The 12,290-nt window shown below is 44.4% G+C and overlaps 1 protein-coding gene across 1 annotated transcript; it reads left to right on the top strand.

Moving 5' to 3' along the window:
* Nucleotides 1–4,430: 4,430 nt before the first annotated feature.
* Nucleotides 4,431–8,095, top strand: LOC109732456 (uncharacterized). Its single transcript, XM_020291633.4, has 12 exons — nt 4,431–4,793; nt 5,133–5,197; nt 5,293–5,367; nt 5,549–5,571; nt 5,669–5,788; nt 6,632–6,701; nt 6,795–6,838; nt 7,027–7,068; nt 7,159–7,218; nt 7,327–7,394; nt 7,563–7,620; nt 7,709–8,095. Exons 1-12 carry the CDS (start codon nt 4,498–4,500, stop codon nt 7,817–7,819), a joined length of 1,032 nt encoding a protein of 343 aa, XP_020147222.1. The 5' UTR covers nt 4,431–4,497; the 3' UTR covers nt 7,820–8,095.
* The last annotated feature ends 4,195 nt before the right edge of the window (nt 8,096–12,290 follow it).

Below are 12,290 nucleotides of genomic sequence, written 5' to 3'. Positions count from 1 at the left end.
AAGAAATAGTAGCCAGCCGGGCAAAAGTATCAACCGGTTGATCGAGATCATAGCAATCAAGGTGTAGTGTCAACAAAATGTGCACAATGTAATCTTCCTTTCCATTCTATCCACCGATTAAATTGGATCGTTTCAACATGAGTTTGCCCAGATATTTTGTTTTTGAAAACAATCTTAGTTTCATATTATTTTTAAATTGAAGATGCATTTAGAGAAAGGATAATAATAGTACGACTACCTTCGTCTAGGTGAATAAGTCATTCGCATAGTTCTAGGTCATCGATTTGAGCAATTAAATATGTGTTATATGTCATGAAAAGTATATCACTAGATTTCTACATGAATGTAGTTTCTAAATATATATATTTTGTCACGTATAATACACATTTAGATAGTTAAATTGTCGATTTAGAACTACGCAAATGACTTATTCATCGAGACGAAGGTAGTAGTACTTTATCCGTCCTATGATATAAAACCGTTTTGCGAGTCAACTCGCAGTACGAGCTGCCCACTGAGCCAGCGGAAGTTCGTGGAGGGATATCTTTCTCCCGTTCGAGCAGCTCCCTCAGAGCATCTCCAGCCATTAAGCCATTTTTTTCGCCGCTTGGGGGCTGCCGGCGGAAATTTTAACCTGGGGGTGAAAATGTTTCCAGCCGTGTCCACCCCGAAGCCATGCCTAGACCGCGCCCGCCCCAGGCCACGGCCGGCCCGGCCTCGCTGCCGAGCTCGCTCCTCTGCATGAGGGTTCACTGGCCACCTCCATCCCTGTGCGTACAAGTACTCGTGCCCACCTAGCTAGCTAGCAGAGCAGAGCCAATCGATTCGGCTGTGTGTGCGCTTGTTAGCTAGCTAGCTTGGCTCGTTTGAGCACAGGCGGCCAGCCACACCGGCGGCGTCCACGCGAACGGCCGGTAACCTCGAGCATGCTCCGACCGCGCCTCTTCATTCCTCCATCGCGCGCCCTGCATCTTCGGCCCCGGCGTCGGCGCGCCTGCTTCGCTGCGGTCGTTTCGTCCTGCGCCTACATCGCCCCCGACTCCACGCAGGTCTGCACCGCCCTGCTCGGCCTCCGCTCCTGCGCCGGCCGGCTCCGCCCGCGCCTCGGCCGTCTTCGCACTGGCCCGGCCTCCGCCCGAGCCCCCGGCGCCCTGCCACGCCATCTCGCGCGCCCGCGTCCGCTGCTCCCGAGCCGGCTGCTGCTCCGTGGTCGGCAGGAGTCTCCGCCGACGCGCCCGCCTCATCCCGGGCCGGCTGCACCCCGGTCCTTCGTCGCCGGGTCCCCCGCACCTCCCGCTACCTGGCCCCGTGCCGCGTTGCATCGCACGCGGCCCCGCTCGTCCTCGCCCGAGCTCTCCCTGCCGCTGGGTTGCCGGCCGCCTCCTCGGACGGCAACGAGGCGCTGGAGAGGGATTCGGGGCTGGCCTTCGCCTGGAGCACGCCGGACACCGACCACGCCCGCCCGAGCTGGACACCGGACTCCTCCAGCGCCGCTCCGCCCCGCGCCGATGCGCTCCGCGCTCGAGAGATAGAGGGGCAGGCGAGAAGAAAGAGGAAAAGAGAGGAGAGAGGTTGTGGGAGGCCGACGGTGGGCCAACCGCAAGGAAAAGGCATCGCCGGTGAAAGAACATGCGGTGCCCCCATGTTTGGTTTTGGTAATTGATGACAATCTGTATGGACTAATGGTTGCCTTGAGTTATATTTAAAGGATTTGTCCATAGGCATTTCTTGAAGTCCATGTGTTGGTTTCAAGGAGTTTATGTGGTGACCAAGGTGTTATTAAGGAATTATCCAAAGATTGGTCATGTGAGAGTTGAGCTTATTGCAAGCATGTCTTGAAGAAGAAGATTGTGTGATCATTCATGTTTACCTTCAAGACATCATCCAAATGAAGAGAGTTGGAAAGAGTCAAGGTTGATCAAGACTAAGTCAAGAGTGAATCAAGCTGATCAACACACAAAGCGCACAAGATGTACCGAGGGATCAAGCGATCCCATGGTATGGTAAGCATTGTCAATTACGCCTTGTGTACTAACCCATGGTCTTCGTGAGTGTTCTATGTGGGGTTAGGTACGTGTTCATGGGCTTACGTCAAGAGGAAGATATCACTCAACCCATGGAGAGGATGACATCAAGTGGTGATCGTCATCAACATTGCCGTGTGCAAGTTCAAGTGGAGCATCACGAAGAGATCAAGTGCTTGAAGCTTGCCGTCCATTGTGGTGACAATGGACTTGTGAAGATGTGCGGAAGGGTGGCTCACCCATAGTGGAGTATGGGGGAGCAATCAACTAGTCTTCATCGAGCCAACGCAATCAAGAAAGGTGGTCCATCTTGAGGGAGTCAAGATCGTCATCATCTAGCTCAAGTGGACCATGTGCAAGGCAAAGGTTTGCCCTTGATAGGTTTTCTATGTTACCGGTCTCATGATGGTAGTTGGGAGACCGGGTTATAGGATCGATTGCCGTACTATCAAGGGGGGCTCTCGATGAGTAGCTTGATCGTATCGTTCATAGAGAGCTCAAACCATTGCATCCTTGCATCATCTTTATTGGTTCTTGTTTGGTTCTTCTCTTTGTGAGTTTTGGAGCTTATGGTCATCTTGATGACAAGCTCGAGTTCATCGAAAACGGAGTTCACTCGCATCTTCAATGATGTTTTCGATGTTGGAGGTTATACCGGTTCTTCTCGGTTGGAGGTTTCACTCCTCTATTTGTTGGCATATCTGTTTTGATGCTACTCGTCGTCTTGTATCCAACAAGCTTGAGTTTGCTCAATTCGGAGCTCCTATGAAGAAGTTTTGGCAGTTCTGTTTGGTCCAAGCGGTAGTACCGCGGGCCGGAGCGGTAGTACCGCTTGGGTGCTACAAGCGGCAGTACCGCTCCACAGCGTAGTACCACTGGTAGCCCCCAGTCATAGTACCGCTGCGGCTTCGTGCTAGTACCGCCTCGATTCGAGGGGTCTTTTTCCGTGTCGGGTTTTACGGTACTAGCCGCGGTAGTGGAGGCGGTAGTACCGCTCGTGTGCGGTAGTACCGCCCTGACCACCGCGGTAGTACCGCTCTGGGCCCAGCGACAGTACCGCGAGGGGAAGCGGTAGTACCGCTGGCCAAGCGGTAGTACCGGTCTCTGCGGGGCTGTTTTGGGGGGTAACGGTTGGATTTTCCCCCTCCTATAAAAGGGGGTCTTTTTCCCCATTCTACCTTATCTCTTGAGCTCGTGTTCTTCCCCCATTGTTGACCTTCTTCGAGCTTGCTAACTCTCAATCCCTCCATGGATTCTTGCTAGTTTTTGAGGGAAAAGAGAGAGGAGATCTAGATCCACATTTCCACCAATCACTTTCTCCTCTATGTGAGGGGAATCCATTGGATCTAGATCTTGGAGTTCTTGGTGTTCTCCTTCTTGTTCTTCCTCTCATTTTCCTCCCTAGCATTAGTTGCTTCGGTGGGATTTGAGAGAGAAGGACTTGGGCACTCCGTGTGCCCTTGCCATTGCATTTGGTGCATCGGTTTGAGTTCTCCACGGTGATACGTGAAAGTTACAAGTTGAGAAGCTTATTACTCTTGGGTGCTTGGTACCCTTGAGCTTGTTCCTCTTGGGTGCTTGGGCGCCCTAGACGGTTGGTGGTGTTCGGAGCTCAATCATTGTGGTGTGAAGCTCCGGGCAAGCGTCGGGGTCTCAAATTAGGTTGTGGAGATCGCCCTGAGCAATTTGACGGGTTCCGGTGACCGCCCCCAAAGGTTGCCAAAGTGTACGGGTTCGGTGACCACCCCCAAGGGTTGCCATTTGTACGGGTTCGGTGACCGCCCTCAAGGGTCTCTTGGTGGAATCACGGCATCTTGCATTGTGCGAGGGCGCGAGGAGATTACGGTGGCCCTAGTGGCTTCTTGCGAAGCATTGTGCCTCCACACCGCTCCAAACGGAGATTAGCATCCGCAAGGGTGTGAACTTCGGGATACATCGTCGTCTCCGCGTGCCTCAGTTATCTCTTACCCGAGCCCTTTACTTATGCACTTTACTTTGTGATAGCCATATTGTTTCTTGTCATATATATTGCTATCACTTAGTTGTTTACCTTGCTTAGCATAAGTTGTTGGTGCACATAGGTGAGCCTAGTTGTTTTAGTTTTTGTGCTTGTCAAATTAACCGTTAGGTTTATTCCGCATTTGTTCAAGCCTAAACCGTAATTATTTTAAAGCGCCTATTCACCCCTCCCCCTAGGCGTCATCCACGCTCTTTCAGCCGGCACACCCAGCTGCTCCCCGGGGGGCTGGGTTTGGGGTGAGACTGCCGGCGTCAATTTTCTCTAAATCCGGTAAAAAGTGGGGTTTTGGGGACGCGAGTGGGGGGATATTTTACTACCGGCGCCCAAAAAGTGGCCGTGGGGGCGTCTTGGGGGGCCGGCTGGAGATGCTCTCAGCTACACTCCCCACCCCTCCCTGTCCACTCGCGCCTCCTTCCCCCGCTCCGCTCGCATCGCCCCGTGCGCGGCGGGCAAATGGCCACGGCGGCGCTCCGCTTCCCGCCGTTCCTCTCCTCGCGCGCCGCGCCTACCACCACCGCCGCCACCTGCACCCGGAGGACGGCGCCAGCCACCCTCAGGGTCGCCGCGCTGCCGGACTCCGCCTCCGCCCCAACCTCTACCTCTGAAGAGCGGCCGGAGTTCTCGCCGTCGGCAGGGTTCGCGCCTCCGGTGCCCAAGCGCTTCGCGGTCAAGGATGGCCAGCTCGGCAGCGTCGCCGGCGCGGCCCTCGCGCTGCCTTTTCGCCTCGGCACCGGCCTCTTCGTCCTAGGGTTGGTCCCCTCCAATCAATCCTCCTCCAGTTGTGCTTATAAAGATGCAAATCTGTTTCGTTTCACCCACCAAATAGAGCACCACAGTGGAATCTCGGTGTATTCATCTGTTTCTTCTTCGATGCTATCCAAATGAGCAATGTGTGGTTGCTTTGATGCCAGTAATTAGCAATGCCTAGTTACTTTGATGTCAATAATTCGAGAAAATTAGCTCAGCACCGCCGCCCGTGAAGAAGTGCGAATCGGAAATTCCTGTTCAGTTTGAAGATTACGTCTCATATTAAGCTGTATTCATATCATGTAGTCAGTTTCTCATTTCTACGTGCCTGTGATGTGCAGATACTCGGTATCACTAGTCTCCGCTGATAAAATACCCTCAGACCAATATTCTCTGGGATTTCTTGGTGAATTTCTCTAATTCCCCATTTTCACTTGTTCAGTGCCTATTATGTTTCAATTTAAAGGAGTAGTACACAAATGCATATGTTTCTTATTTAAGGTCTGAAGGTGAAGGAGACCTCAAAGATAGATCAGTGCCGTCGACCAGAAAAACCTATTGAGATATACGAGTTTGAAGGGTACAGGCTTTCTTTCAATTGAGATTCATATCTTTCCTATGAAAAAAATGACACTCCCTCCATATTTTTAATTGGACATGCTTTTTAATATATATCAAGGGCTAATATTTTCCTCTGCTTCTGATTTTCTTTCCTTCAATTGATGGTGTATTCTGGCTAAAACATTCATATATATCAAGGGCTGTCCATTTTGTCGAAAGGTGAGTGTCCTTTAGTTTGCTGTATCTGCATTTTGTAGCTGTCATTTTCCATGTATGGAAAATCTTGCTGTTTATGGTTGCCATGTAAAATTTGCAGGTGAGAGAGATGGTATCTGTCTTGGACCTTGATGTTTTATTTTACCCCTGTCCTCAAAAGGGGCCAACATTTCGTCCAAAGGTTTTAGAGATGGGTGGGAAGAAACAGTTCCCTTACATGGTATGCAAGAATTCCTCACCAGTTCTATGGTTTGTCAGGTTATATGTGATCGCTACCATTTCCAATTTTACATATCTTTCTAATGTAGTTTCTGAATTATGTTCTGACAAACAAGCATGATCCCAGCATAATCACCATTAACTAATACTTACTACGTTCCAAAATGATAGAAGTTCTTGGTTTATTCTAAGTCAATCTTCTTCATGTTTGACCAAGTTTATAGAGAATTGTACTAAGATCTGCATTCTAGAACATCAAATTAGTATCACTAAATCCATTATGAAATATGTTTATATAATATACTCACTTGGTGTTGTACTGTTGTGAATGTTGATGTATTTTTCTATAAATTTTCTTAAACTTGATAGAGATTGACTTAGGACAAAGATAGAACTTAGATTTTGGAACAGAGGGGGTTTTAATATTTCTGAACATCATGTTTCCTGGCAAGATGGGTTTTTTTGTCATATTGTTGCAGTCTTATGCTGCAATGCAATGTGTTTTGTCATTCATTAGTAAGCAGACATCTTATGATTTGCCATACTGTTGCAGTTCTCTGCTTTTTTTTGGAAATGGAGGCTTACCCCCGGCCTCTGCATCATAATGATGCATCTGCTGCAATGTGTTTTGCCATTAATTAGTAAGCAGATACTTCTCTGCTGCAATGTGTTTTGCCATTAATTAGTAAGCAGACATCGGGTGTTTTGTCATGTTGTTGCAGTCTTCTGCTTGCAATGTGTTCTGCAGTTATTAGTCAAAATCGTTAGTTCTTCTATGTTGCCTAAAAAAAGTGCTATGTGAAAGCAAAATTATATCTTCATTTAAGATAATCATATGTTGCAGGTGGATCCAAACACAGGAGTTGCCATGTATGAATCAGATGCCATTATAAAATACCTTGCAGACACATACGGTTTGTATCTCATCATTTATTTAACCAGACCTTGCTTCCCCTGTTCGTGACAGGGTCCTTCCTGTTAGCTCCTTCCCTGTGTTTGTCTTTCAGGTGATGGAACTGTCCCGATTATGCTATCGCTTGGTCTATTTACGGTAAGTAACTAAGTATTCCATAATCCAAAAGTATAGACTATGTTCAGAAGCACATTACCGTTTATTTATACGCGATCTTTATTTGCCATATGTTCATGATTTTATTACTGTTTGACTTAAGTATGATGGTTTAGTATTAGTTAGTCATCAGTTGTGCAAAAGCTGATGCTTTGTGGTTTATTTTGTAGACAATAACAGCAGGGCTTGCTATGATTTGGCGTGTATGGAAGGTAGATTGCCAGTAAACCATATAAGCATGTATACAGTGTGTGACCTCTGAAAGTGTTTGCTCAAATCAGGCTGACCCATTTTGTTTGCAGGGATCTTCCTACACTGTTTCAAAGCTTCCACCCCAGCCGATAGAGATCTGGGCATACGAGGTCTAATTCTTCTCTTCTGCCTATCCGTAGCATCTGGGGTCATTATTTTCTTGTTGTTCTCGTGTGGTACCAGTTCCAGAACCTGCCCAGTACATGTTTTCTCATCAGGGATCTCCTTTCTGTAAATTAGCACGAGAGGCCCTTGTTGAATTGGAGTTGCCACACTTGCTACACAGGTATTCGACACTGGAAACTTCACAACGCATCTGTAAATAGATAGCTAAATGCTCTGCCATCATAACATCTACTACTTATGTATGGCATAAGTGCAGTCTCTTGTTGACACAATACATCTTTGTAGCATCAAACAATACTGGAATTAACTTTACTATTTTTTTATGCAGCTGTGCTCGTGGCAACCCCAAGCGACAGGAAATTTTCAAGAAACATGGCATTTTCCAGGTCTGGAACCTTGTGATTCATGCTGATGCTAAGCCTTTGCATTCGCATGCCCTAGTAGTGTGTGACATTTATCGTATTGTCATTGCAGGCGCCTTATATTGAGGATCCTAACACGGGGGTGAAGATGTTCGAAAGCGCTGAGATCATAGAGTACCTAAGGGCAACATATTCCCTCTATCCTCAGTACCAAAATCTCTGAAGTGTCGATATATAGTATGAATTTAGAATATATCTTTACAATAAACTGCTGAGTCCCAAAAGCAATGTAGAGGTTGTATTCATCCACTTGCTATAGATGGCGATTTGGGGTTATATGGTAGAGAAAGAAGAACCAGGCCAAGTATTCTTGAGTACCGTCAATTGTCACCCTTTGAGATTTTTTATGGTGGTGCCAAACCATGTGGAGATGAATTTTTTTAGCATGGGGAACATGTTGGATTTATGATGCAAAGGAAGACATATGTAATGTGTAAAATCATACATAGGCAAATAAGGTAGTACTCCCTCCGTTTTTAAATGTAAGACCTTTTAGAGATTTCAATAAGGACTACATATAGATGTTTATAGATGCATGATGCATTTTAGAGTGTAGATTCACTCATTTTGCTTCGTATGTAGTCTGTATTGGAATCTCTAAAAGGTCTTATATTTAGGAACGGAGGGAGTAGAAATTAGAAATATTTAATTTTTAAGAGAGAAGCTAGAAATACTTCTTCTTTTGTAGAGAAACTAGAAATACTTTGAAGAGACGAGGTCCATAAATTACAGTGAATAATGCTGAATGCTTTATTGGAAATGGGAAATAGAGGTTAGGCAATACTCGTGTCCAACATTATACTGTGAAGTTGTGATCTAATAACAAGTAAGATCAACAATATTATCACTACTAGGAAAACCCTAGCAGTAGCGCGGGTGTTTTTGGTATAGTAGCGGCGCACTACTAGTATTGACGCTACAGCTAACTTTAGCAGTAGTGTGGTTCACTCACGCGCTACGCCTAACTCAGATAGTAGTAGCACTTGCCCTATCCAGCGCTACTTATAGTTACTAGTTGCGCACCCAGGACCTGCGCAACTACTGCTTGTCTGTATTCCATTTCTCTATTGTTTTATAATGTATTTATACACCGTTCTACAAGTTTTGATACAATAGCAATTTATAGATTGTTATATCATTATGATCATGAGCGAAAGTACATTTCTGCACCCAGGAGCAAATGCTCATGGTGTGAACAGTAACATAAAAAAAATAGAAAAAATATTCAAAAAGTTCTGAAATTTTTTTGCGACATACTTTCACAAATATTTGTTGCGCATGCAAAATTTCATTGCGAAATCACATTTGTGAAAGGCGTGCCAAAAAATCAGAGCTCCAAAATGCTTTTGTAAGTAACATTTTCAGAGTATCGATTTTGTTTTTTACCACACCTTCCACCAATGTGATTTCGCGACGAAATTTTGCATGCACAACAAACATTTGTGAAAGTATACCACAAAAAAATTTCAAATTTTTTTGAATTATTTTTGAATTTATTTGGTGTTACTGTTCGCACCAGGAGCATTTGCTCCTGGGTGTAGAAACTCCACGTCCGATCATGAGGAGTTATTATATCAGTGGGTGAAAGAAACATGGATTAGATTCAAATGGAGGCACCCACTAATATAATAACTCATCATGCTCATAATGATATAACAACTAAACATCATCATTATCATAATAACAAGTCATACTCATCATCATCGTCATCTAACAACTCATCATTCTAGCACATCACTCATCATCATAATAACAACTCCTCGTCACCATAGTCATAATCAACACTAGTTAATTGTTCGTAGCACATGATCATGAGTACTAGCTAGGACCCGCCACCCTCTCTAAGGTAAAACAGCATAAAACAAGACAGCCCCTGACTCTCCATTATGGAGAATGGAGATCATGCTGTCTCCAATTCGTGGGCTTCGCACCATGTTGCCTCCAAGTAGCTCCCTGCGATCATCAATAACTTTTTTCCATCCTTTGATTGTGAGGTCTTCATCTCTTCGAGAAATCGTGTATGCATAGGGTGAACCGTAGGCAGACTTGGCCGTAAGCTAATAAAATCAAGGTAACCTTTAATATGCATTAGATGAGGCAGACAATCATTCGGGGTTTTCTATTGAAGAACACAATAATAACGTAGTTAGCAATGTAATTAGCTTTAGAAGAATGTATGCAAAAGATGCCTTGTGTCATAATATAGTAAAAAATCTTACCATGCCATTTCCATGGATGTTATCGTAGTTCAAAACGCGGACTAGTGACACGTATTGACCATGATGTGGAGGAGTTTCATAATTGTTATTGAAAGCCTCAACATCAATAATAAATGAGATAATATGATTTTTCTTCTTGTAAGTTAGTTCAGAGCCATCAATGTAGTAGGTTTTGTCTACCACCTTCCGTACATTTTTTGAAGAATGGAAATAAGTTGTCAATGGAAATAAACCGTCAATGATTTTTAAATAAACAATATAAATTACTCAACAAATTTATTTAATAAACTCACAAAGAGGTAGAACTGGAAGCGTGTCCACATCCACCCAAATGCCGATATTATCTTCAATGTCATCTTCGGGCCGAATATCAAATGTTATTTTCATATCCTCCTTAAATTCATAGGCCTTGCAAAGTCCTCTCCAAGTTGAGCAATCAAAATGTGAGCTATTTGGTTCATTAAATAGCTTAAACCAAAAAGTGAAACCATGCTTGGTCCTAAGGTGAGCTCTCTTCGTCTCCGTTCTCTCCCTACCTTCGAAACCAAGCCTTTCATGACATTGGATGAACTATTTGAATTGTAAAAGAAGGAAATTACACATTGAAGCCAAAATTCACAAGTCATGCTTAATTAGGGAAAACTACTTGTCGTCGTTACGTACAATAAAAACGTCGAAAGTCTCATTCAGCACGATGGTGAAGCACATACCGTTTTGCAGATGAGGCATCCTGTCGCACATGCCCCGATCTTCTTCACAGTACTCGCACTCAGGGATCCTATCGCCGTCAGATATTTCCTGTGTTCATAAGTCAGAGATTAAAAATCGATGGCAAATAACAGGAACTCAACACACTGATCATTATTATTCATCACGGGTTGATTGTCGGTCTGTCGAGTCTTTTCTTGGAAACTCTCATCTCACATGGTGTATATGGTGGGCACTCCCTCTATAATATATTCGACTATCGGTGATGGTCGCTCATCCCTTCGTTGCCGAGTGTATTACACCAAAATGTGCACAGGGGAGCGAAGGAGAAGCGACCCCCACAATAACAGTCGGGATTCTTCCTCTCTGACCTTTGTGACCTTCGGTGATGGTCGCTCCTCCGTTCAATCGAAAGTGCATAACATCAAAATGTCTAGCACCATCGAATGAAGAAGAAGCGACCCCCACGACAATATTCGGGATTCTCCCTCTCTCATATTTCAACAGTATATGGTGGACTCTCCCTCACAGATATTTGGACCGTTGGTGATGGTCGCTTGCCCTCCTCCTCTCATGCATTAGCAAGGTATATCAAGAGAAGAAGGAAAGGAAGCGACCCCCACGAGAACAGTCAGCATTCTTCCTCTCTCAAATTTCGACAGTATATGGTGGACTCTCCCTCACAGATATTTCGACCGTCAGTTATGGTCGCTTCCCCTCCTTCTCTCGTGCATTACCAAGGTATATCACAAGAAGAAGGAAACAAAGGGACCCCCACGACAACAGTCGACATCCTTCCTTTAAAAGCAGACTGAAAGTTACACAAGGAGCCCTGACAGAATGCCAGTCAACCCGTTATATATCGTGCAATGACATAAAAATGACCTATGGGTTGCTGGAGTGTCATTTAATTCCTGTTCTGGCAAATCATGGGCACTTGATATTCCCTAATTTATAGCACAAGTCATGCTGAAATCCACGGAAAATTTCGGCATGACCTTTGCTAAAAGAGGACATATCGAGCGGCAAAAATTTGCCGGAACAGAAATTAATCAACATTCCGGCATAACATAGGCCACTCGGAGGTGTTCCCTGCAAAATGCATCCATTTTGTCAGATTTTTTCAAAAACAATAATGAAACAATCAATAATGCATCCATGCATCTATCCATCTAACCATCCATTCTAGCAAACATACATACATCTACATATATATTAAAATAAAACTAAACAGAGAGGAGAGGGAGGTGCTCACGGTGGCGGGATGGGACCGAGCGGGAGAGGCGCGACACGAGAAATCCTGCATAGTCCACCGATTTAAAAATTATATCATCAATATAATTGCCAACAACATTTTTATATTCTATTACTATCTTTTACTTAAAATTTTCTATTTTTTTCTTAAAATTTTCTATTCTATTACCATTCATGAAAATTTTATTAGCAACACTATTCAAAAGACCTACATTTATTTTAAAAATCTATTCTATTACTATATTTTTACTTAAATGTATTTGGTTTAAAAGGCCTAAATTTACTGAACATTTTCTAATTTTGCTACTCTATTCTACACTTACTATTGTATTCTATTCAGAGAGACCTACATTTACTAAAAAATATATTACTAACTTCTTTACTAAAAAATTATATTACCCAAAATACCCTAGTTCTAACCCTAACATCTATCCATCCATCCATCTCTCTACC

Source organism: Aegilops tauschii, chromosome 7 (assembly GCF_002575655.3).
Source record: "Aegilops tauschii subsp. strangulata cultivar AL8/78 chromosome 7, Aet v6.0, whole genome shotgun sequence".
In the NCBI taxonomy this organism is placed as follows: Eukaryota; Viridiplantae; Streptophyta; class Magnoliopsida; order Poales; family Poaceae; genus Aegilops; species Aegilops tauschii.
Note: the sequence above shows the minus strand (reverse complement) of the source record. Positions and strands in the feature narration are given on the sequence as shown.

Bases quoted from the DNA above. Each gene is read 5' to 3' on its own strand.
- LOC109732456 (XM_020291633.4), top strand. From the start codon at position 4,498: ATGGCCACGGCGGCGCTCCGCTTCCCGCCGTTCCTCTCCTCGCGCGCC. The intron at 5,572-5,668 runs GTGAGTGTCCTT...TAAAATTTGCAG, and splicing joins GCTGTCCATTTTGTCGAAAG to GTGAGAGAGATGGTATCTGT. The intron at 5,789-6,631 runs GTATGCAAGAAT...CATATGTTGCAG, and splicing joins AGAAACAGTTCCCTTACATG to GTGGATCCAAACACAGGAGT.